General features: G+C 34.9%; 1 protein-coding gene across 3 annotated transcripts in view; it reads left to right on the top strand.

Moving 5' to 3' along the window:
• Positions 1 to 10579: 10579 nt before the first annotated feature.
• The window catches only part of NBN (nibrin), a 45689-nt gene continuing 29075 nt past the window's right edge, over positions 10580 to 27193 (top strand). Inside the window, exons 1-7 of one of the 3 annotated variants that reach the window (XM_007116260.3) lie at positions 10580 to 10743; positions 12591 to 12721; positions 13914 to 14062; positions 14507 to 14666; positions 17582 to 17685; positions 25762 to 25879; positions 26496 to 26689. In XM_007116260.3, coding sequence (XP_007116322.2) covers positions 10707 to 10743; positions 12591 to 12721; positions 13914 to 14062; positions 14507 to 14666; positions 17582 to 17685; positions 25762 to 25879; positions 26496 to 26689 — 893 coding nt within the window. In that variant the 5' untranslated portion in view covers positions 10580 to 10706. Of the gene's footprint in view, positions 10744 to 10866; positions 11352 to 12590; positions 12722 to 13913; positions 14063 to 14506; positions 14667 to 17581; positions 17686 to 25761; positions 25880 to 26495; positions 26690 to 27193 lie in introns of those variants that run through there. The other 2 variants (XM_028500445.2, XM_007116262.4) reach the window with 2 other exon arrangements.

Here is a 27193-nt window from a genome sequence, read left to right on the forward strand (position 1 = left end):
CCTCGAATATTTTTGTAAATGGATTACCCGGAGGGGAAGCTACCAGTCTAACAGAACCATAGCTAATGTTGAGGGCCTGACTGGATTTCTTTTTTTCCTTTGGCATTCTCCCGTAAGCTAAAGGAGGGAAAGGAAAACAATCCAACATAGCTGAAAAAGTATGTCAGCCCTTCGATATCATTTAAGTGGCCACTCAATCCTTTGAGGAATTAAAAACAGCTGTCCTTTTGTTTTATAAGTCTAGTCTTTACAGGACCATATGTGTGTCTCCAGAAAAAATCCAAAGCCCACCAATCCTTTTACCACTCCACAAACCTCCCCTATTTATCTTAAGTGGCTTGTAAGTATTGAAAAAATAGATTCTGGCTTTAAGGGAACAAAATTTCCTCCTAAGGGGAACTTGCATTTCCCCTCTTATGCCTTTGAGATATAAAGTCATATATCTGCTCTTCTCTAGGAACTCTTATGTAGGCCATCTTTTTAAAATGCAAATTTCAGGAAGGTAACTCTTAGGGAAAGAAAAAAACAAAAGGGAGATAGTTAATTTGGAACTTGATTTGTCAAGAACAAATACAAATCTTAAGTGTCTTCTCAATAAATAATAGTAAAAAGGATTTAGCCATCTAAGCAAATGACCTTGATTTGTTCCATCTGCCAGAAACCCAATTTGAATCCAATCTCTTTTGTAACTGATGGGTTTTATATTATTGTACCTGAGTCATGGCTGAAATTTTGTTATAGGAACTATGGGGTCTCTGTGTCTGTGTGTTTGTACGTATTTACATAGGTATGTTTTAGATATATGGTATTGCTAAAATTAATTTATAAAAGAACTCTATTTACTTGGATGAAAGGAAATTAAGTTCTTATATAAAAACTCAGAAATATAAAAGAAACTAATCCAAATGAATTTCAGTATCACATGATCTAAGATTAACTTTAATGAATGAAAACAAGTTTAAGTGTGTTGTTTTAATAATATAGATGTGTCTTTAGAGTCATCAACATTAAGTATAATATCAATACTTTTATGGTACCTAGGTTTACTACAAGTCAAATAAATTCTTATCATTCCTGTTGCAAAATTTGTCAGCAAGAACATTAACTTGATATGATGAAACTTTAAAGTACATTAAATATAAATGAGGTAAGAGATTTTTAGGTGAACTCTAGGAATAATGATGTTTTAGGACTGTCTACTTAAAATAGTTTCTCCAGATTTTTTGGTAACTTGAAACTGCTAAATTAAGTTAAATGATGGGAATTCATTGAATATCCAGATCATTCCAAATAATATACTGGAGCTTTAATTGCTAAACAAGTCTAAGTTTACATACTTTTGTCTTCTTATTAGAGAAAAACTAAAGATATTTGGGTTCTTTAGATATATATTGTGCCTCACTGAGGAAAGAAATTAGGTTATAGAATATGTTCCTAAGTTTGCCAATCAGGAAGTGCTGGTATGACAAACAAACAGTTCATAATTACTTGCCTGTTAGTCTGAGACAATAAGGTTTTAAAGTTAAGAATTCTAATTAAAATATGTAATTAAAACTACTAAAAATTAACAAGGAAAACATCTTTGTATGCAAGGAAAAAGAAGGTATGAGGATTGGAAATGAGTTTTCTTAAGGAAAAAGAAAGTAATTTTGTCCTAAAGCTGGTTATTTCTAAATGGGAAAGGAAATAAGGGACAAGTTAATATGGATATAGAAAGTTGTAGAAGGTTTGTGAGAAAGAAAATGAAAGAATCTTTAGAAAAGAATTCTATGTCAGGATTTGCTAAGATTAGAATAAATTTAATTGAGTAAATTAATTTTAATATTAAAGGTTAGATGGTGTAAAATCTGAACTTGGTGTTCTCTCTGTTAAGAGGACAAAGTTTTCTTAGGCTACTAATCTGCTTTTGATAACAGATTGTAAAGTTTCTTAACCTTTTAAGTAATCTGTTAAAACTTTCTGTATTTTAGAGAGAAAAGATTATGTTTCAGTGGACATTAAGTTCTAGTGTGGTTTAAAAAGAAGTTCTAGTGTTGTTATCTTTGAAGTTATTTGTATTTACTGCATAAGACTCACTTCTCAAATGGCTCTTTATTGCTATGTTACATTATTGTAAAGTTTGTTTCTGAAGCTTATCACAGTAATCTATATTTGGATGAGGATCAGATGCCCCATGACTGGGAGATTATGCATACTGAAAAAAACATCAGATAAAGGATTCTTTACAGCCCTGTTGGAAGGGACCATATCAGGCCTCTTATTCTCCTGAATGAACTGCAACTCCTGTTTCTCACACCTGACTAACTGAAGACCAGCACTATCAGACCAGAACAAGAAGATGACATCTGAAGTAGACAGCTGACTCAAGATGCTAAGCCAGGCCTGTATTACTTTAGTAAACTTTTGTTTATGAACCAAAGTTCCTTGGGCTCAAGGTCACCTACAGGTAGGTGGAAACAGCTTCTGCCAATCTGCCTTTAATGTGAGCATTCTGTATTCAATCAGTTTTCCAACAGTATGACCATTTGGTTACAATATTTGTTCCATCACTTGGAAAAGAAGATGTCATTAATCACATAGAGACTTTAACAAAATTTACTCAGCAAGCTTTGAATAATAGTAATCAAGCCATTAACTTGCTCAATTCAGAAGTCTCCATGAAGATCAGAATCACATGGTCTTCAATATTCTAACTGCTTCCCAAGGGGGAGCTTGTGCTATAATACATACTGAATGTTGTGCTTTTATACCTGATGAGTCTTTTATTGTAACTTATCTTATGACACATATGAAAAATCATATTGCCACTCTGAATAATCCTCTTCCCAGTTTAGGGGAAATACTAAGAAAATCGTTTGGTTTAGGAGGGTCTTGGCTTAAACCTTTACTAAATGACATTGTTACTTATACTGTCAATTTGATTACAGTTTGTGTAACTCATAAAGCGATAATTTTTTGCCTTTCACACTATGCATCACCTACTCCTACTAAGAATGATATATAAACAACTTGAAACTATTGATCACATCTATAGTTCTCTATAAATTAATGAACATGCGCGATGCACATGCAAGCTAAAATTGGTGTAAATCCTATTGGACAACTTGGAATTGACATTAGTTCTTACTAGTACAACCCCTAAAAGGAAAAAAAGAACCAGGCTATTAAGACCTGACATCAAGGGACATGATGGACCCAGGGTAGGTAAGCAACCACCCTGTCATTGAGGTACCAAACATTTGGTCACCCAATGCTTTCTCTCAAAAGATTAATGATCAAAAGGGGGAAACTGATGAAATAAAATTCATTTTATGACAGGACAAAAATTTAATCATAAATATTTTTCCACCTATTTGATCGGAAAATAGGTGGAAAAAAATTTCTCCTCCATTCCCGTTAGTGTGTATTGTACATCTGAATTAACCAGACCTCCTTAGGAGACAACCAACCTTCTAAATCATGTAAAGGGTCATAATGACCAACTACTTGCTTTGTACATGCAGTCTGGATTGTGTAAACAGTCAATACATCATTTGATGTGTAACCCTTTGTCTCAAAAATTTATATAACTGTGCTTTGACCTCTAATGTATGGAACAGTCCTCAGAGCTTTCTGAAAGACTGTCTCCCAGGTTATAATTCTCAGGTTGGCTCAAATAAAATTTCCCATTTCTTTCTTAGTTCAACTGTTGATTAAATTTTTGCCAACACTATATAGAAGGGTGAGATTTCTTTTTGTCTTTGCAATGTCTTTAGCAGATCACCTGTAATTCCATTTTATGCTTATTCAATAATAAAGCTGTTCTCTTTCTCTTCTATCTTTGTGGAGAGGTTTTCTGGGGTAGCAGGAGATTTTGTTTTTATTCATGCCCTGCCCCCCAGCAACAAACCACTCAGTGAGCAAAGCCAACAATGCCCAGTGCTAAAGCCATATAGTCACACCAAGCTTGGGCCTGGACTGTGGGGTACTAAAGAACCATGACTTCCAGAAATGGCCAGAGGGTTGTTTAGTATTGTCTTGAAGAAGAATTAGAGTGACTAAGAAGTCCTGGCTTCTATCTCACTACTGGAGAATAGCAGATGTCCTGCTTATTTAAGGTGAGAGGTACTGAATATATGACCTGTAACATCCTTAAAGGTATATGTCTGAGTCTGAGAAAAAGAAGCAACAGTTGATAATGTTCCTCCTTCTAGTTTCTGATCCAGTGTTCACTTCCCAGGCTGCACTACACAGGAATTGCTCAAGGGTAGGGCTCCGAGGACTTGGTCCAGGTTGCAGCTGAAGGGATCCAAAGAGAGCTGCACTGAGAAGCAGAAGTTTGTTCTTGTCATGACTCTGCTGCACACTGGCTTTCTGCTACTGTGCAAATAAATTTTTATCAGCTTTATTTTCCTCATCCATGAAACTGGGGTATTGGTATAAATTATCTCTAAAATCACTTGCAGTTCTAAAAATCTGTGATTTTACAAATAAATGAAATTTGGTAGAATTATTATAGACCATCTGGTATGGTACTATGAAAGTCATTGTTAAATGCTGTTAACATAAAGTAATTGATAAGATATGACTTTTTTTTAGAATAGTAGCTCTTATGTATTCTAGTATTTACGTACTTCATCTAATTTACACATTTTAGATGATTATTAAGCTTCAGATTTTTAATGTGCTTTGCAATCATTTAGAGTGACTTGAGTGACTTCTGGAAGTAAAGCTAACCCATGCTTCCATTACATAGACTTATTTGTTCTCATTCTGTAAAGTCAAGTCATACACTTTGCAATTTGGGGTCTTGCATTCTTTTAACTTCCAATTTTACAACAGATAAATTCTGGTCAAACAGCCAATTTGATAATTGTAATCCAGTAGATTAATTCATTAAGTCTACTAATAATGCATAGATTAACCTATATACTATTATACTCCCATGTAAAGAAAAAGCAATTTAGTCACATAGAAATTAAATTGTTTATTCTCAAAAAATATAAAATCATTATAGTAGAATAATTCTAGTAAAACAGAATTAGGGTTGGGCTACAAAAATAGAACTCATTGTTCTTTATTATCAAATAATCCTCAGAATCATAAAGATACACCTGAGTCAACACTGTTTATCCACATGCTTCTTATTCCCCCACACCCCACCTATCTTCACAGTTCCAATATAAGTAAAGGTTGGAAAGAGGGATATTCAATGAGATATTCAAAAGACATCAATGAGCAGTTAAGTTCAACAAACACTTATGTGCCTGTTTGTGCCCATCACTATGGTAAATATTAGAGATATAAAAATGATTTACACAGTAGGGACTCAAAAATGATTTAGACACAGCCCCTACCCTTAAGGAACTAGAAAGGAAGGAAAGAAAAGGAAACTAATATTTGTTTAACATCTACCAAGCATAGTACAGTATCTCATTTAATGCTAACAATAATACTTCAACGTAGCTATTATTTAATCCCACTTATATGTAAGAGGAGACTGAGCTACCTTAGTTAGTGTGTGATCTTGAGACAATTAAATCCTAGCTCTATTAAACCTATGCTTTAGCTTAACATTTGTTATAAAATAATGGCAGGGTTAATGGAATTTGGGGGGAAGACAAGATAGTCTTTTAAATGTTTTTATGATAATGTGAAGGAAACAAACAAAGAAATTGAAGATATGTAGTATAAAGAGGTAACTCATAAAGCAAAACCTTAGTGGAAATGAGAGGAGATGGGTTTAAGTTAAGTCCAAATGGAGGATTTGATCCCAAACTGAAAGGTCAAATCACACCCTGAAATAAGAGATAAGAAGGCAAGAATGAGGGACTTCCCTGGTGGTCTAATGGTTAAGACTCTGCCCTTCTAATGCAGGGGCCATGGGTTCGATCCCTGGTTGGGGAATTAAGATCCCACACACTGTGAAGCATGGCCAAAAAATAAAAGAAGGCAAGAATGAGTTGTAGGTATAGCTTTTAAAAGAAAAGAAGTTTGTCTTATGATGGGGATAGAGGCAGAGTAGGAACAGAAATTGCAGGGAAGTTCTTGCATCAATTTCCTCAGTAAGATATGATACCATATTCTTAGAAGGGAGCTAGGAGATGACCAGATTTGAGGAGATTTGTGAAGTTGTGGAATAGCTCCTTAGGTTTATAGGGAATAAATTTTAAAAAAAAACAGGAAATGGGACTGATGAATAGTGCTCTGTAGTTCAGCTGATATTAGAGTTTATGAATTTGCATTCATTTCATATTTTCAAAGATAGGCAGATTTTATCCAGAAGCTTCAGTCTAGAAGTTGCTGTATGATTGACTCATGACTGAGGGATTGTTAGGGTTCATAGAAAAGTGAGCTATAGAGCTGAAAGTGAGAGTTGAAAGCTCGGAGAATAAAAGTTATTCTGAGAGCTATTCTCAGTACTGAGAGATGAGCTAAGAGTAAAAGTAGTTCAAGCTCAGATCCTGGTGTCTATCCTGCATATGATGGAGGATAGAAGGATACAGATAACCTGGGTAAAGTGGAGGGCTCAAGTGGCTGGATAACCTGGAAGAAGCTAAACAGCATGTGTAATGGGAGTGAACATATAAGAAAGCGAGAAGGCCAAGCAGCTCCAGTCAGAAAGTTGGATATTAAAGGTGGAGAAGATTCTAGTGATATAAAGAGCTAAAACTGACCATCAAAGGGGTAGTATGTGTGAAGCAGAAATGAAAGTCACAGGAGCTGAAAGTCAAAGAAATGTGAGCCTAGTTGGTAGAATATGTTGTCCAGCTGTGTCTTACAATTACTTGAGAATGATGGGAGGAGTTGGGATGGAGAAGAAAACTCTCACATAGATGACAATGTCCTCAATGAATATGGGCAAACGACATGGACATACCTGCAGTTAGTAACAATAAAAGGGGTATAGAGGATGGGTAGTCATATGAAATAATCCTGACCTAGAAGAGATTTTACAAGTCAGGGAAGATGAATATCTTAAAATGAAAGTGAAAGTTTAGGGGGAAATAGTAATTCTATTGGCCAATAAATATGGTGCATGTCAGTGGGAGAGGTATTGGAATGACTATCCTACAACTCGTGTAAGGAAGCTGTGACCTAGGGAGAGAGCCATGTTTCATTTAAGGCAAGATGTAGAGGAAATTTTCCATGAAGACTTTAAAGATCTAAGAGAGTTTGTTTATAACAGAACAGAGGTAAGAGGAGATGCCAGCAAACTACACGAAGCAAGGAGCATGGAACAATGAGCAGACCAATTTGCTACCAATCTTAAATTCTACCCGCATTGTGTCCCATCTTTTTAATATTTCTCAACTCTGATTAACAGACATGTATTGTTGCCAAGCAACAGTTAAGTTTTCCTTAATCACTCTGAGACTACTCAATCTGTCCTCCTGGTAATCAGACATAAACAGGACAAAGTTATAGCAAAACCAGCTGGGGAAAGACTTGCCCTGAAAAGGGAAAAAGTGACTTTATAGTGATGGAGCTGCAGGACCTCACCAACATGTACCAGCAGGAACAAGAAGAGTGCTTATGAGACTGTATTCTGAGAATGCTAAACAAGGAGCAGATGGAAAATAAATTTGGACAAGGGAGAGTTTATTGATTTGGCAGCACTCTCCAGGGAGAGAGGATTTAATACTATCAAGGACCCTAGGAAATATGACTATCATTCTTCCATGATGGCTCTTAGAAGCTTGAAGAAAGTGGTGGTCCACACTAAGAGAAGTAGAAATGGCAGAATTGTCATGGCAGATGGAAGATGTAAGGAGCAAAATGCTCAGAGAAGTAGGCATGCTAGTATTCCAATACAGATGCTCTATTTATCAAAGTGACTAGGAATTCTCTGCTGAGAGGGGCACCAGCATCACTGAGAAACTCAGTGGTGGCTCTCCTCGTAGGTCATGGGTAATGATAAAAGATGTTGTTACAGAACTGGGTTCACATATAAGCAACAAGGCTAACAGAATCCTGAAACAATAGAAGCCAGGTGGCAGCACTTAACCATCAGAAAGGTACCACTACACGTATCCAAATGAGTGGCAAAATAGGAATGACAGTCAGAGATCCTGACCTCTGAAGATGATTAATAGAATACGGCATCCCTAGGGGGAAAGATAGAGGTTAGCTAACAAGGGCATGCTCATTCTATACAATGACAAGAAATCAAGGATGGGTGACATAAGGCTGAAAGCAGCAGTCTCAATAAAAAGTCAGTCTCTTACCCAGTTTTCTAACTTGAGCCAGTTTACCAATCCAGAACCCATTTACTGAAGGAGAGGCAGGATTGCCAGGAGGAAGCACCCTGTACACCTTGGTGAGAATATATGGTAGTGATTTCCCCGTCCATGCCCACCCTACCCTCAGTCCTTCCCCAAAAGGACCTATGGCCATTCCCTCAGGAAACCATACGCTGAGGAAGAGGGAATGCTCAAACATTTTGAGGATTGTTGGACACAATCATTATTGATACCCAGGAACACAAAGAATTATTATGGCCTGCAGTTAGAGGTAGATAGGAGCCAGATAATAAATGGAGTTTTTGCCCAGGTGTGGAAGAAGTACGTCCACTGAGCACAGGGACCTATCTGGTGGTCATTTCCACAGTTCCCAAATATATGATTGAAAAGGACATATTTGGTAGTTAGTAAAGCACCCACATTAGTACAGTTCTTTGGCCTATGGAATAAGAGCTATCAAAGTGGGAAAGGCCAATGGGGAGCCTCTGAAATTGCACAGGCAAGATAGTAAATAAAAAACAATATAGAAATTTCCAGTTGTGTTGTAAAACATGACTATAGCTAACAATACTGTTTTGTATATTTGAAAGTTTGTATGTGTGTGAAGTATGGGGTCAGTCTTCATTTTTTTGTAGTGTTAACTAATATCCCTAGGACCATTTACTGAAAAAAGAAGAACTTTCTTCCATTGCTCTGTAATATCACTTTTGAAAAATCAAATTACATATGCAGATCAACATGGTTGATGTAACATGGGTTAGGTCTATTTTGACACATTTGCCTATTTTTTATCCTCGTGTCAACAGAACACTGACAATATAACTTTATAAATACATCCTGATACTTGGTAGTTGTAAGCATTCCAGTTTTATTCTTCTTCAAAATTTCCTTGGCTATTCTCAGCCTTTGCATTTCCATATAGATTTTAGAAACTGCTTATCAATTTCCACTCAAAAAATTGGGACATTTTTATATTCATTTTTCATTGAATAGAAAGATCAATTTTGTGAGAAATGGCATCTTAACAATCCAATAACATGATATATTATCCTGAATTTATTTAGAACTTATTTTCATTTCTGTCAGTAGTTTTTTGCAGTCAGTAATGTTTTGTATCACATCTTTTGATAGATTTCTTATAAGATATTTGATGACTGTTGGTGCTACTATAATTAGCTATTTAAATGTCACATTCTATTTATTTTCTGGAATAAAGGTATACAACTGAATTTTTTAGACATTGTGTTCAGTGACCTTATTAAATATACTTTTCATTTCTTTTAGATTTTCAATGTACATGATCATGTTATTTGTTAATAATGACTGTTATTTCTTCCTTTCCAATCCATATGCCTTTTCTTTTTCCCTTTTGCATTGCTTAGAACATCCAAAACCATGTTTAAAATAAGTGGTAAGAGCAAATATGTCCTTATTTCATTCCTGATGTCAGAGGGAAACATGAAATAATTTACCTTAAGTATAATGTAAGCAGCAGTTATTTGGCAGATGCCTTTTATCTGATCAAGAATGTTCCCTTTATTCCAATTTTGCTGAGAATAAATGGATGAATGTGGAATTTTATCAAATGATTTTACTGCAGCTACCAAGGTTATCATTATCTTGCTCCCTTTTTCCTGTTATTCTGGTGAATTACATTTATTTTTTTCCCCCAGTTAACACCCACCCTTCTATTTCTTGAATAAGCCCCACTTAGTCATGATTATCCTTTTTATATACCACCTGATTCAATTCACTAATTTTGTGTATAGGATTTTTGCATCTATGTTCATGACAGAGCCTTTCATGAACCAGCCTTTTAAAGTGACATCTTTTTTCCTTCTCATTTCAGAATGCTTTTGAAAACCAAAAATTATGTGATCAAAAGTGTAGTCTAAGGTGTTTACTTTGTAGTGTGTAGACTGTAGAATGGATTAATGCAGGAGGTGGGTGGTGAAGGATTAGGAAGCTACTATAGCATTAAGAGAAGAGCCTTGCACCAGCTTGGTACAAGTAGAAATGGAAAGGACGGATAGACTCCCCAGTACTTAGCTACTGATTAGATGAAAGTGCAACATTATGAAACAGAGAAATTAGGAGAACTTTATTTGAGCTTGGAGAAGAGTAAAAATAATTGGAGTGAAATACTTATCTTCACCATAATTATCACAATCATTAGGATCCATACGAAGGAATGACCGCAATTTAAGCAATTGCAAATAATCTTGTATTCGTTGAACACCTTAAAATGGGATCCTTTTAAGACAGCACATTTCAATACACATTGCGCTATTCCTTTCCTAACCACAGGGTGTCGACCAGGCGCCAACGCCGCACTTCTTTCTATCCCTCCGCTTCTTAGGCAGGTGTGGCTTCCGGGAGCGCGCACGTCCCGGAGTCCGCGCCAATCGCAGGCGCTGCGGCCGCGCACGTCGGTCAGCCGCGGTTACGCTGCCGCACATCGGCCAGACCCTAGTGTTCCAGGCCATGTGGAAGTTGCTCCCAGCTGCGGGCCCTGCCCGAGGTAAGGCCGGTAGGGAGATGTCCGGGGACCGATTTCCCGGGAGCAGATGCGGCGGGCACAGGGTTTGCGGATCGTTACTTCCGGTCCGTTCTCGCCCTGGGAGGCTGCGAAAGCTGGTGCGAAAGCCGCGCATTTGTTGTGTGGGGACCGCGTGGTCTTTCTCGGGGGGTGCGCAGTGCTTGCGAACCAGGCTTTGGTCTGACGCGGGGAGGAGGCATGCGACGCTGGACCGTTCAGTGACCGCCGGGTCCTTTCCGCCCGGTCTACCGCCAGGTTGTCCGTGGTTGGGACCAACTTCTCTGGCGGGACTAGCTCTGACCCGGGCTTAAACGTTCTTTCGGATTGAGTCTTGGCCGGGTATATGTTACGACACCTAGCGTTTTAAGCTTTTGAGGAAACACCCAGAATAAGTGAACAGTCTGGAAGACTCGATGACTCTGTCTTTAGCGCATTGTTTATTATTGTGAGGAGCCACGGAGATGACTTGTGTAAATGGCAACTACAGGAAAGCATAATTTTGGTTTTGTTTCGGAGCCTTTTTCCGTTTTGTCATCACAACAACTGAAAAAGTTTTTTTTTTTTTTCTGCATTTCTAGCAACGGAAAATGGTAATTGCATGTAAATTGGTTGCTTAATATATGTAAGCACTTATTAGTTGATAGATAAGCAGTTGTAGCTTGATTGGCCTTGCCCTCCGGAAGTTTACATTATGATTGAAAAAAAGATCTACGTAGAGGCTAAATGGACTGACAGTGTAAGGAAGTATGGAGAGGGCCAAACTAATGGTAAGGAAAATAAATACTGTAATAATACTGTAGATACTAAAAAATATTATAGAGACTCAAAGATCAAGTTTCACTGTGGACTTGGAGCATTGCGAGGTGGAACACAGCAGGAACAGTTTCCAGAAACAGTTGAAGCCTGTGGCTGGCTCTTTGAGTTCCTTTAAGGAAGTAGCAGAAGAAAAATGCCCCTAGCGCCAGTGGGTGGCATTCTTAGCTTTTGGGGGATCTTACACTCTTTTCGGAATCTGATGGAAGCTATGGGGTGCCATCCTTCTAGGAAAAATGTAGGGAAACCAACACAAAAGTTTTTCGTTGAAAGAGTCCACTCTAGGTTAAGAATCTGATTAATAAAATATAATCCAGGTCTTGTCAAGGTTTACTTGGACTCCTTTCTACTTGTCTAGTTTATTTTCCCTAATCACTCTACCACTCCAGTGGTACCAGACTAAACTCTGCAAGTCTTCAATGTACATGCTGTTCCTCCAACAATTTGTGATTTCCAAAATTTTTTTAAACTAATAACCTTTTCACGTTGTTCTAAAAGCTACCTTTAACATAAAAAAAAAAATCCCCAAATTACGCGCTTTAATCTGGTCTGGACTTTTCTTGCATTGATCTATATTTTTTACACTTGATCCAATACCATACTTTTTAACTGCTTTCGCTTTGTGGCATATTTTACCACCTGGTAGAGGAAGTTCCCATAATATTCACATTTTTCTGGACAGTTTTTCACATTATATTTTCCTGATGGAATTTTGAATTCGTTTATCTAGCTCCAAACATAGTGTTGTGATTTTATTTGGTAATGCATTAAATTATAAGTTAATTTGGGCAAGCAATGACAAAATTGTTTTCCTGTTAGAAAAATGGTAGAGCTTTCTATTTAGATTTGCCTCCTTCAGTGAGGCTTTACTGGAAAACACAAGTTTGATTTACATAAAGATTATTAGCATTTAAATAGCAAAATAAAAATGTTTAAATATTTGCCATATCTATATCTTAAATACATGTTTATGTATGTGTATACCTGTTAATTTACTTTAAAAAAAATTCTCTTAGAACCATACAGACTTTTGGCTGGTGTTGAGTACATTGTTGGAAGGAAAAACTGTGGCATTCTAATTGAAGATGATCAATCAATCAGCCGAAATCATGCTGTGTTAACTGCTAACTTTTCTGTAACTAACCTGGTAAGTTACTAATTTTATTTCACTAGCTGACAGTAAGAGGGTTGAAATCACAAAAGTTTACCTTGGTGTATATGTAAGAGAGAGTTTGGGAGACTTTTTATATAGCTGTTAGTTTTCTTTAAATGTTAACAAAATTAAGGACGTTTGGGCAGTGGTACTGTTGGTATTTGTTTATTTAAGATTTGAAGTTTCTGTTTCAGCATTTTACTATTTGTTTTAGTGATTTAGAAACTCAGGGGAAGTAGAACATATTTATATTTATTTACTTGAACATTTATTGAGTGCTTACTGTGTGTCAATCACTGTGCCAAAGCCTGGGAATAGAGCAGTGAATAGACCATCATGACTTCTGCTTTAATGAGTTAATGCAGCCATATGAACACTGGTGTTTCCCGTATATCTTAGGTTTTCACAAGGGAAATTGATATGCTTTACTAGGGAAAACAGCTGTTGTATATGCCCCACAGCTCCTTTGAAAACAGCTGTTGTATATGCCCCACAGCTCCTTTGAATGGCTTTGAGTTTGTTTTGGTGTGTTGGTTGTTTTAGTAATAAAGGTAGATTGTAAAAGTAATATAAATATATACAAATAGCTGTGCTCATGGTAATGCTGGTGGCAATTAAGGAAGAAAAGCCATTATTTTGAGCAAAGACTGCATGTTGGCAAATGCTGGATCTGTTCAGTAATATTTAGGTTTTGTGTCTGTATTCTTTTAGGTATAGAAAAACATTGTTGAAAATCCTAAAGAAAAAAAATTGTTACTGCAAGTCAGACACTCTAGCCTTTTTGCATTGGACTGATTTTTACTATGTGATTTTGATAATTCAAAAAAAAGCCCAAAAACCTTAGGAATGAAGCTGTCATGTTATACATGAAACAGACTGTACAAAAGCAAACAGTTCTCAAATTGTGAGGGGTCAGGAAAATCTCCACTGACTTACAAAAATAAAGAAAATGTATGTTCTAAGAGGAGTGATTCTGGAATTGACATTTTTCTCTTAATTGCTAGTTGAGTAATCATTCTTTGCATACAACCAAAACAATAACTGTATTGCCTGCTGTGTTGGGAGGTTAGCCACCTATCACCTATTCCAGAAGTTATCAACCTTTTGTTTTGAAACCTTTCCCCTTAGGAATAGTATTTACTGAGTGGTAAGAGACTTTAAATTATTTGTTGATTTTTTTTTTCAGAGTCAAACAGATGAAATCCCTATATTGACAATAAAAGATAATTCTAAGTATGGTACCTTTGTTAATGAGGAAAAAATGCAGAATGGCCTTTCCCGAATTTTGAAGACAGGGGATAGGGTTACCTTTGGAGTGTTTGAAAGTAAATTCAGGTAAGAATTTTTAAATTGATATTAAAATGGACAGCTTTATTTTGCACCAATCAGATTCTAAAGGAAAAGGATATTTATGGATAATGAATTGGAACCAATCTATGTAGTTCCTACTTAGGACACTAGTGAACTTTGCACCACACATGGTTAGTGCATTTTATTAATCATAGATAGTGAAAAGAGTGAATGAGAGTTTGAGTGGGCCCTAAGAACCTTGATGGGAGCTACTTTTGTTTGATTCTGCATAGGTCAAAGTATAATAAACTTTGATCATTGTTTTTTTCTTAATTGCGACTTAAGACTTAGGAAGTGATAATTTCATAAGTTAGAAAGTTTAGTAATACATAAAAATCAAAATAACAGCATATGATGTGAGCTTAAAGTTTAAAGTACCATAAGTTGCCATCTCTATGATAACTTTATGTAACTTATTCTCATTTGCAGAGTAGAGTATGAACCTTTGGTTGCATGCTCTTCTTGTTTAGATGCCCCTGGGAAAACTGCTTTGAGTCAAGCTGTATTGCAACTTGGAGGACTTACTGTAAACAATTGGACAGAGGAATGTACTCACCTTGTCATGGTATCAGTTAAAGTTACCATTAAAGTAAGTTGAATGCCTTGTTATTATGTTAAAGTAAGTTCTCTGAATTTAAGTTTATTCCTTTACCCACTATACACGGATGTTTTAAAAGTCACTTGCTTTAAAACTATCAGAACTGTTAGTTGTAAATGTATATATGCCAGCCAACCCCATATCTACCATATAGGCTAGAATGGTTTTTCAGAAACACTGTTTATTATCTGGGGCAAGCAAAAGCACATGAAATTATATTTCAGATATTGATTTAGCATTTAAATGATTTATATTATCCTTTCACCAAGAAGTTATTACAGCGCATAGTTTGTGTTTTCAGTCTAAAAGCAAAGCAATTAGAAATCAACTGCCGATCTTCAAAGTTAGCAGCTCATGTCTTTCCTTCCTCCAGTCTCTGATACCATCTCATGGTTTCATGCTCTTTTATTTAGTTCTTATTTGGCTTTAGACCCTAATCACAAAGACTTTAGGTTCTTACAATATTACCTTATTGTATTGTCACAATCTAGAGATATGTAGATATATGTTATTTGTCAAAGCAGTGATATACTTTGGTATGTTTTCAGACTTTGCATCTTCTTCAGATTTGGTTAATCCAAAACTAATTGAAGAATGATATTGGGAGGTGATTCGTCTCCTTCAGCAGGTTGACTATAGATATGTGAGATTGTTTTAGGTTAATATCTATAGTGAAAAGCAACAGATATTTAGATTCCTTTATTCGATGATACAAAAATCCTTTAATATATAATTAATTAAATTAGAATATGTGTCTTATACCTAAATAGGTGTCATAGAGAAAGGCTTGCTGTTCAGATTGAACCTCATGTTAAACTTGTATCAAAGATTGTTTCATCTTTGTAAGTTTATGAAATTGATTTATAAATTCAACAGAGTGATTAGCCTCCTGAATAGTAATTTATGCTAATAAACCCAGATAATAGATTCATAATTCAAAATGTCCATTTATTAGTTTACAGTAGGGATGTATCTTTATAGTGACCAGAATATTTACAGGTAGACTCCAACATGGTCCCCTTGAAGATACCAAGGTACCTGAGAAATGGAATAGGTAATCATGCCATTGCTTGGTGGGTATGAAATAAGAGCAAAGGCAGTTAGATGGTCTTGAAAGATATTTTACTGAGTCTGTGACAGACCTGGAAACTAGCATCCATTTACCATAGTACACAGTATTCCGGTGACTAGGATGCTAATGGCCACCCAGTCCCTGGATATTAGAGAGTACTGTATATATACCAACAAAGGCTTGCAGAGCAATACTCCTTTTTCAATATTTCTGATCAATTGTGTGCAAAAAAAATTTTGTCATTACATTATTATTAGTGTGTGTGTGTGTGTGTGTGTGTGTGTGTGTGCGCAGCATGTGGGATCTTCCCGGACCGGGGCACGAACCCGTGTCCCCTGCATTGGCAGGTGGACTCGCAACCACTGTGCCACCAGGGAAGCCCCAGCATTATATTATTTTTTTAGTAAATTTTCCAAAAATACAGGTTAGTTTATGTTTTTAAAATTGTTGAATGTTAGAACCAAAAGGTAACCTAAAGAGCATTCAGTTCAGTTTTTATTTTCTGAAGAGGAAACTGAGGCATGGAGCAATTGAATCCTTTACCCAGGATCACATGTATTGGAGTTTACTCAGTCCAGTGTTGAATTGCACATTACTGCTTCATGCAAGAAGTCAATTATTTCATTCAAATTTGAGGTTCATAACTTTCAGATTTCATTCTTGAGAGATACCCTAAATTTCTTGCTCACGTTTAGGTAATTTCCCATTTTTATTAGAAGCATTCTTACCAATTCTTTGGTTGTATTATTTCCTAGAATTATGCTGAATCTTATTTTCATTGCCAGTGATGGTATTTTTTAATCTGTCTCAAATTTTGTGGATACATCTTCTTTGAGGCTTATAGTTTAATTCACTTGCTAGTTGAAGTTTTCTTCCCCCACTCCATCTGTATATACTTATTTTCAGCTTTTGTCCAACACTAAAGAGTTATTCCTTTATTTACTTTCTTAAAAAGACTTTATTCCATAATTAAAATCAGTTTGAAAGGCAATTAAGGTGAAAGAACTCTCTCATGTTTATCTCTTGTTACTGTCTTCTCTAGGGCAGATGTTACATTTCCTTAATTCTAAGATGTACATTTTAATGTTTTTAAAATGGTATACATTTTTAAATTGACTTGTATTTTATGTTATGTTGTTCTGCCCTCCCCAAGCAGTTTTAAAATTAATATTGTAATTGGTAGCTTCTTTTTTTTTCACCTTTAATAATGATTGTTTATTGTTTATTGATACTTGCCTGTATGTTACATTTATTTGTTATTTCAAGTCTTATTGCTATTTTAGCATATAGGCCTTTGCTTTGCAGGATTCTGACTTACATGAGTTGTAGTTACCACAGTTTGTTTATTTTTAATTTTTATTTTATATTGGAATATAGTTGATTAACAACCTTGTTAGTTTCAGATGTACAGCAAAGTGATTCAGTTATACATACACATGTATCTATTCTTTTTCAAATTCTTTTCCCATTTAGGTTATTACAGAATATTAAGCAGAGTCCCCTGTGCTATACAGTAGGTCCTCATTGGTTATCTGTTTTAAATATAGCATTGTGTATATGTCAATCCCAAACTCCCAATCTGTCCCCCCCGGTATTGTAATTGGTAGCTTCTAATAATCAAGTAATAATACAGGGATTTTTATACTAAAACTAGGCAGTGACCAATACTGACAGTGACCAATACTGACTTCTATTTTATAGATTGTGTCTCCTTTATAAATTTAGAGAGACAGGAGGAAAAACAGAGTAGAACAGCCTCTTTGTAGTCTATAACTTACGTCTTTAAAAAAGCTAGGGTATGAGTATATGTATTCATATGTTTTCTTCTTTGTAGACAATATGTGCACTCATTTGTGGGCGTCCGATTGTAAAACCAGAATATTTTACTGAATTTCTTAAAGCAGTTCAGTCCAAGAAACAGCCTCCAGAAATTGAAAGGTATATTGCGTATTTTAAATATAATAAAATATGACATACAAAATATGATAGCACTGGTTTTATTTAGGTTAATTCCCTCTTTATTGTCTGTTTCAGGATGTAATGTTGCAGTTCAGTATTATTAATTAAGTTTTCTTGTTAGTATGTGAAGAAAGTTTCCCAGTTCTTTGTTGATTGTTCCTTATCTCTGTGAAACAAATGTTACATATGTGCCAATATTTAAAGGAAAATATTGAAGGACAGTAATAACATAGAGGTGAAATCAGTAGAGCACACATGCCACTGCTGGGCATCATGCGTGCAGGACACCAGGAATTGTGTAGTGCAGCATCCCTGTTGTGGAGCCTCAGAGTCCTGGGCCAGAATATTAACAGTGCTGTGGCCTTGGGAATTGAGCTGATTTCTTCTAAGTGTCAGTTACCTCCTTTAAAAAATGAGACTAATACCTGTCCTGCTGAGTGTTTAAGTATTTCGTATTATTAGTATTAGTGTAAGTATTATTTATCTTAACTAGTGGTATACATAAAGTCGGAGCATATTGCCTGGCATTATAATAGGTGCTTAATAAAAGAAATGTAGCTAATTGCAATATCTGTGAAGATTCATAGTAGCTTGATTATTTATTTAATTTTTTGGATGCTCTGGTAAATTTGTGAACCACCAGACTAAAGGATCTATCCACTGTATGTATTGTATTAGTAATGTTTGCAGTAATATAAGCTATGGTTGAGAAGGAGGATATTTGTGATTTTTCTTTTCAGATTGCATGGTTAAAATACTGGTGACTATAAAACGGTGGGTGTTTTTAGTCAACATAAGAACATGCTTGCTTAAAATATATGTCAGTAGCTTATAGTCTTTATGGTATAATAGATTTGAGGAAGTTTTAAAAATCTAAAATTCTATGCAAATTAAGTATTTTATTACCCAATTTAAGTATTACCTATTCAAGCTAAGCATTTTATTACCAATTTAAAAATATTACTAGTTATTATAAGCTAATTTGCCCAGTGCATATATTTTTAGGAACTATTTATACCTGATAATATGTATCTGCTTTTAAAAGTAACTGAATATCAGATTTTTCTCTTTGTTTTTAATTTTCATTTGGGAGGTTTCTTGTATTTTATAATCTGGTTAACAGAAAATATGCTTTCCTCTGGAAAGAGATCTTCAGATTTTATTTTATTTATTTTTTGGCCACACCAAGCGGCTTCCGGGATCTGAGTTCCCTGACCAGGGATTGAACCTGAGCCCTTGGCAGTGAAAACGCAGAGTCCTAACCACTGGACCACCAGGGAATTCCTGAGATTTTAAAATAGATGATTCTTAACCTTTTTTGAGTCCTAGACCCCTGTGAGAAAATGAAAGCACTGTTCTCTCCTCTAGAAACTTCACTACTACCAACTTAATAGTATTTCAACAGAATTACATTTTTCCCTGAAGCCTGTTTATGACCCTCCCTAGAAAAGTTGATAAATCCTATAAATAATGACTCTTGTTACAGATAATGAACCATTGTTAATTCTAGATTACTTAAGGGTGGAGGGGTCTGATTAAGTTTTTACTACTGGTGATATGTTTTATGGTCTTGGAGTTTTTAGAATTAGTCATTGATTCTTACTTATTTGTTCAGATTCTCAGGTGTATTTAACCTTGTTTTTTTGTTTTTTGTTTTTTTTACTTTAGGTTAGGCATAGTTTTTTTCTGGCTTCAATTTGTGACTGTATTAACTTAGATGGCTATAATAAAACATCCCTACACTAAGATTGTTCAATAACTCCTAATTCAGTGTTAACCAGGAAAGACTATTACATTAGTTCATGTTTGATGATGGCAACTGATAATCAAGTTTTTAATACTATTTTAAAATACATAGTTTTTTGCCTTAGTAGATTGCTATACCTATTAGTATCCATTTTGATATGTTTGTTGAAGACTAATTTGACTACATACTCAATTAAATAGAAAAATGATTAAATTTAAGATATTAAATAGTAGTAGGATGGGTTATAAAAGGGATATGAGATAAATTGTGGTGGCTCTTCTATTACATAACTACCTGTTCTTTTAGTTCTGTAAAAGCATTATCACTAGTCCTGAATTTAAATTAGGAGGCATACTATAATATTTTTACCTAACAAAATGTGTAGTCCTTTTTGGTACAGTTATGTGTGCATCTTTGCACAAAACAGACTAAGTGAAGGGTTAAACCTGATATGGTTTGTGATACCTAATTTTCCTATACTGTTATCAAAGTACCAATGTAGATGAAGTCATTTTTAGATTACATTTAAAAGAAGTATTTAATTTTGATACTCTATGCTCTAATAAAGGAAGTTCATTAAAATATTGTATATGTCTGGATGTAAAAAAATGATCCTCAAGAGAAAAAGGGAGTTTCCCTTTCTCAATTTATTTCAGACAACAAGCAGCATTGTTTTCAGAAAACACTGTTGGGAGAGAGTTCTTACATCATACAAAACTTGCTGGATATGCCAAGAATGAAAGGCCCTGACTGCCCTATACCCAGGCCATTTCTCAGGGTTATGTTTGCAGTGAGAAACCTGGAGGGATGAGGTAATATCTCCTTCCCAGGACAGAGAGCAGGCCTGCTTATAGCTTGTTATAAAATGGGTGGATTCCCAAGTTCAGTGTAACACTACCCATGATATATACCTCTCCTGTAACACAACCCATTATATGTACCTTCTGTGTCATCCCCAGGGGACTTGGCATGGAAGGAGACCTGCTGCAAACACACTGAGGCTTGCTGCTTGCTTTGTCTCTGACCCAGGAGTCTTGAGTCTTCTGCCAGCATCCATGAAAAGAGGAATAGGTTAACTTATTAGCTTGTAATAAAATCTCAGACCCAAGAGACACATTAGCATGAAACAATCTTGGTAAATGAAAGTTTAGGAAGCTTATAGAGTTGACCTTAAATAATCAATTAAAATTTAAAGCAAAGAAATTTAACACACACTAGAAATATTTTTCCTGGAGATACAAGCTCAGATTTACAAGTTGTGGATGCCAATGTAATTCAAACCTTTTAGAGATCACCAAAAAAAAAAAGCAGTATAGTAAGTATGTGGTTCTAGAAATCATGAATGTGTACCTTTGGTACTAATGAAATAAACAGCTATCCAGATGTTGGGCAAAGAAATATTGTGGCGTGGAATAGTTTCCACGGCCAGAATTATACATGAATTCAGAAAAATTCTGTATTTGGAAAATCTTGGGACAGAAGTGAAGATGATGTGCTCTGAGTTAGATGAAATTTATTGAACATCATGTGAAGAATTTATATAAAGTTATGAAATATACATAGGAAAAAGTCAATATTTCTAGATTAATATTTTATAGAATTTGTGAATAATATGTACCAGTTACTACATAATAAAGCATAATTATTTTATTTGTAGCTCTTGAAGTTTCTGTGTAAATGTGCCAAAAAATGTTTTAATTTTTTCATTATAGAAGTTAGAGGTCACTTTATATTTGTGGTATCCTTGTATTCAGGCAGTGTGCCTCTAACCTAGGTCTCTGCCAAGTTAATTTACTGTTTTCCAATTTTATTACTAGCTGTCAAATCACTATAGCCTTAGTGATGCTTTAAAACTTCTAGAATGTAATTTTTCAGAAATATTGATTTTTTAATGATGTTTTCCTCACATTTATCACTAGTCTCTCCTTTCTTGTTTTCATCCTTAATACTACTAAAGAGAGAAAGATTTTTCTACGTATATGAAGTTCCAGAACATGGTCTATTATTTATCACTGTATTATATATATGATATTTATATATATCATATATATGTATATGTATGTATGACTCCCAACATTTGATTCGATTCTTGATAATACGGTGGTTTTTTTTCCTTTCAAGATCAGTCTTATTGAGTATTGGGGCTCAAATTTACCAATGTCTTTAAAAGAAAACCAAAATACATTTTTCTAGTCCTAGAATTTTAATACTCACAACTTTTATTGAGGGATGTTTTTACTTTCTGTCTACTTCTAATTTATTAGGTGAAATTTTTATTTCTGTTTTATACTGTCGGTTTATTTATTATCAAATAGTTATTGAACCAGGCAAGATAGACGTGAGGATATAATGATGAGTCAAAAAGCATTACAGTTTCTGCCATCTTGGCACTTAGTAGAGGAACCAAACATCAAAGAATCACACAAATAAAAGTTAGAACTCTGGAAAGCTAATTGCATATCATTCTCATGGAATGTGACTTGGTATAACAAATGTTCACTCTTCATTGAACTAAACTGTAGTTAACTGTTATCTATTATCTGTGGCAAAATTAAGAATGACAGTGTGAAAAACACAAAGCTGTAGATAATTTTAAAATGCTATTTTAGTCATTAGAAAGCAGTAGGAATCTCACATTTACTCAGTTTTATGTATGTATTAAACATTTACATTCTATTTTTGTCTGAGACTGGCCCAATAATCTAGTGTTGTTACATTACTATGTAGACTAATTTGTAAACACCCATTTGTATATATATGAAGCCTTTTACACTAAAAGAAGTGTAAGCTACAGAAGAATTTTCTTGAAAGGGATGTAAGGTGTTTGATGAAGAGATATTAAAATTTTTCCTATTTATGAATTAGAATGCCTATTAATTTTTAGTACTACCTATTTTCTCATTGTAGATTTAATTAATAGTTAAAATAGTTTCCACTATTCTCTATATATCTTTAAAAGTAGAATAAACAGAATTTTAAAGTCAGTTATTTAGAAAACTGCAATAACTCCCCGGGTTGCATTCCATCCTGCCAACTAAATCTGCTCTTAGCTGCAGATAACTCGCTCATTTGACATTGCAGATTCTAGGAATCACTACTTTAAAATAGACTTAAAACATCCATTGTAGCAGATTAAAACACATGCATTTGTGGTTTAGTCAGTTATAAAAGTTTTTTTAAATTAATAAAATTTTAGTCATGACAGCTTACTGTATGAGATAATGTATGTTTCCAAGGAGAAATCTGGGGGATGGGAGGAGGGAAATGTAAGGAAATTAGTTCTAAAATGCTGGATTGTGACTCTTATGACCAAAACATTTTTGTCATATTGGATGTTGCTCTCTGTGGATAGTTAACTCTAGTGACTGATTGTCCAGATTCCCCCCATCCTACATTGTCCCCTCATCATCACCATTATGCTTAAGTAATTTTTTAAAAATCTTTTTTAAAGACTTTATTTTTTAGAGCAGTTTTAGGTTCACAGCAAAATGGAAAGGAAAGTACAGGTTTCCTGTATTCCCACTGCTCCCACACATGCATAGCTTATCCCATTATTGATATCCCCCACCAGAGTAACACATTTATTACAATCGATGAGCCTATATTGACACATGATAATCACCCAGAGTCCATAGTTTACATTAGGATTCAGTCTTTGTATTGTACATTCTTTGGGTTTGAACAAATGTAGAATGACATGTATCCATCATTATAGTATCATATGGAGTATTTTCACTGCCTAAAAACCCTCTGTACTCCACCTATTCATCCCTCCCACTTCCCCAATTCCCAGCAACCACTGATCTTTTACTGTCTCCATAGCTCTGCCTTTTCCAGAATGTCATATAGTTGGAATCATACAATATGTAGCCTTTCCAAATTGGCCTTTTTCACTTAGTAATATGCATTTGTTTCCTCCATGTCTTCTCATGGCTTGATAGCTCATTTCTTTTTAGCACTGAATAATATTCCATGTTTGAATGTACCAGTTTATTTATTCATTAACTACTGAAGGACATCTTGGTTGCTTCCAAGTTATGGCATGAGTTCATCTCCTCTGGGTAAATCCCAAGAAGCACGACTGCTGGATCATATGGTTAAGAATGTGTTTAGTTTTGTGGGAAAGTGCCCAAGTGTCTTCTAGTGGCTGTACCATTTTGCATTCCCACCAGCAATGAATCGGAGTACCTGTTCTTCTACATCTTCACCAGCATTTGGTGGTATCAGTGTTCTAGATTTTAGCCATTCTAATAGGTGTGTAGTGGTATCTCTTTGTTTTAATTTGCATTTCCTTGATGATATATAATATTGAGCATCTTTTCATAATACTTATTTGCTCTCTGTATTTCTTGGGAGAGGTATCTATTAAAGTCTTCAGCCCTTTTAAAAAATCAGGTTGTTTGTTTTCTTGTTGAATTTTAAGAGTTCTTTGTATATTTTTGATAACAGTCATATGTGTCTTTTGCAAGTGTTTTCTCCTGGTCTGTGGTTTGTCTTCTCATTCTCTTGATGTTATCTTTTACAGAGCAGAACTTTTTAATTTTAATGAAGTCTAGCTTATCATTTATTTATTTCATGGATGAAGCCATTGGTGTTATATTTAAAAAGTCATCTCCATATCCAAGGTCATCTAGATTTTCTCCTGTGTTATCTTGCAGGAGTTTTATAGTTTTGTATTTTATGTTTAGGTCTATGATCCATTTTGAGTTAATTTTTGTGAAGAGTGTAAGATCTGGGTCTAGATTCATTTTTTTTGCCTGTGAATGTCCAGTTCCATCACCAGTTGTTGAAAAGACTAAGCTCCATTGTACTGCCTTTGCTCTGTTGTAAAAGATCAGAATTGACTCTATGTGAGCTTATTTCTGGGCTCTTCATTCTCTTCCACTGATCTATTTGTTTATCTTTTTGCCAGTACCACGCTTTTTTTTTTTTAATTTAATTTTTTTTTTTATTTTTTAAATTTTTTGGCTGCGTTGGGTCTTCGTTGCTGCGCGTAGGCTTTCTCTAGTTGCGGCGAATAGGGGCTACTCTTCATTGTGGTGTGAGGGCTTCTCATTGCAGTGGCTTCTCCTGTTGCAGAGCACGGGCTCTAGGCATGCGGGCTTCAATAGTCGTGGCACGTGGGCTCAGTAGTTGTGGTGCACGGGCTTAGTTGTTCCGTGGCATGTGAGATCTTCCCGGACCAGGGCTCGAACCCGTGTCCCCTGCAATGGCAGGGAGATTCTTAACCACTGCACCACCAGGGAGGTCCCACACTCTTGATTACTGCCACTTTACATTAAGTCTTGGATTCTGTAGTGTTAGTACTCCAGCCTTGTTCTTCTTCTTAATATTGTGTTGGCTGTTCTGGGTCTTTTGCCTCTCCATGTAAACTTTAGAAATCTGTTTGTTAACATTCACAAAATAACTTGCTGGGAGTTACTGGGATTGTGTTTAATCTATAGATCAAGTTGGGAAGAACTGACATGTTGACAATATCGAGTCTTTCTATCCATGAACATTAATAATTTTTACTAGAAGGTAGAGAGAGAAACTAAGAGTCTGGTCAGTTATGAATAGCTGTAACAAAAGATCTGATTATATAGAAAGTTGAAACTATGGACTGAATTATCTGTTGATTTTACTTCTCTATTTTCTTTTCCCTAATCTCCATGGATTATTAAGATGTGTTTATAGTGTTACATTAAAGAGCTATAAGATTGTGTTTTTAAATCTTTGGAATTTTATTTAAACTGACAAAATGTAGGTTTTAAAATTCCCTGAGCTTCTCCAAAGAGATTTGTAACAAACACTTATAGCAGTAGTTCATAGAATTACAATATGAACATTATTACTAATACTTACTGGTTCCTAAGCAAGCACAACATTCTAATAGAATTTGATCTTTCATGGATGATGTTTCAACCATTTGGGTTTTTTTTTTTTTTTTTTGGTTTTTTTGTTTGGTTTTTACTTTTTTAAAAACTTTTAAATTACTTTTTCTCTCTCAATCATTTGTAATTTACATAAGTTGTTTGATTCATATATATTTAATTGTATCTCGTTATGATTGTCTACTTTTGCATTATATAGTTTTAGAAAGTAGAGTTCTGCTGTTCTGTGTGGCATCTGTCACCGTATTTCTAGAAAAAGTGTTTAGGCAATTTCAGTCCTTAAGTCCCAGATAAAACTCTTAACTTTTTAATAATATAATGGTATTATGGAAATTAAGCCTTTCTAGTGTCTAGATTGCCATTCCATTTAAAAATTTAATGTTATACATACAGTGTAGTGTATAATTAGAATGTACTTTATTTTATTTTTTATAGTTTTTACCCACCTATTGATGAACCAGTTATTGGAAGTAAAAATATTGATCTGTCAGGACGACAGGAAAGAAAACAGATCTTCAAAGGGAAAACATTTGTCTTTCTAAATGCCAAACAGGTAATGTTATAAGCTAAATTTTTGTAAAGAAAATGTTATAAACTAGGATAAATTATTACTGTTGTCAATAGTTGTTAATGCACTTCCTTTTGAGATTTTGTGTAGAGGTGTGAAGTGAAATAAAAAACTGCCCAGGCACCAGAACTTGCCCAGCGTTCATGTATATGACTATGACATTTCTTAATATCTCTTAATTGGTTTATTAATTAAGTTTATGTAAATATGTACAGGGAGGAGACCAAAAACTTTGGTTTAAGTTCTAACTTGTTCGGTTAGTAAGCAGCTGTTGAATGTCTTCTGTGTGCTGAAATGAGAGTTCTAGGAGGTAATGTTGCAAGTGGAAAAATCATGCAAGTAAGCCCACAGTTACAGTACTGTGTGAAGAGGAGCTGTAGATGATGTAAGGATTCCAGGGCTGCAGTGGTACCTGGTGAACTAGGGATTTTCTCTGAGTGGAATCTCTGATTGTCCTCTCAGGAAGTATTATAAAATCAATTCTTCTTCAATTCTGCTTATATTTTATTTCCCAAATCAAATTCTTATAATTTTAAGAATGTATTCAAGACATTAATTATGGCTATTTCATTACTTTTTTTCTTTTTCTTTCCATTTTTAGCATAAAAAATTAAGTGCAGCAGTTGTATTTGGAGGAGGAGATGCTAGGTTGATAACAGAAGACAATGAAGAAGAAGATAGTTTCTTTTCAGCTCCTGGAACTTGTGTTGTTGATGTAGGAATAACAGATTCACAGACCTTAATTCCTGACTCTCAGAAAAAACGGATTCATTCAGTTATGGATATACTCCAGAGGTACAGAATTATTCTTTATTAGTTAAAAAAAAAAAAAAGGGCAAGTAGGTGATTTTATAGGTAACTTTTTTTGCACCCCACATAATAATGTAAAGGTATATACAAGAATTATTGTAAAGATTTTATTGTGTGTGGTACTTGGAAATTTATTGTGACTTAGTATGCTAGAAATAGAATATATTTATCCATGACAGTTTTATCTTAATATTTATTTTCTGCCACTTTTTTGTTACTTTAATAGAATTTGCAGAATATACCTCTCTTACTAAAGCAGTATTTGTTTTTCTCTAGAATATGTAGTTGAGAAAGTTAAAACTCAAATGTAAAATTGTTCTGAAATAGCCTCAAGCTGGAATGTATTTTTCCCTTGTTTATTACCCATTGAAAATTTGTATAAAAATTAGGCTATTATGGCTATATAGGCTGTTATGGGAAAGCAGGAAAAAAAAGTATCAAGTATCCTAGAATAGTGTTTGTAGTGTGGAGGGGTAGCAGTTTGAAAGC

The sequence above is a fragment of the Physeter macrocephalus genome, chromosome 15 (assembly GCF_002837175.3).
Source record: "Physeter macrocephalus isolate SW-GA chromosome 15, ASM283717v5, whole genome shotgun sequence".
NCBI classification, from domain to species: Eukaryota; Metazoa; Chordata; class Mammalia; order Artiodactyla; family Physeteridae; genus Physeter; species Physeter macrocephalus.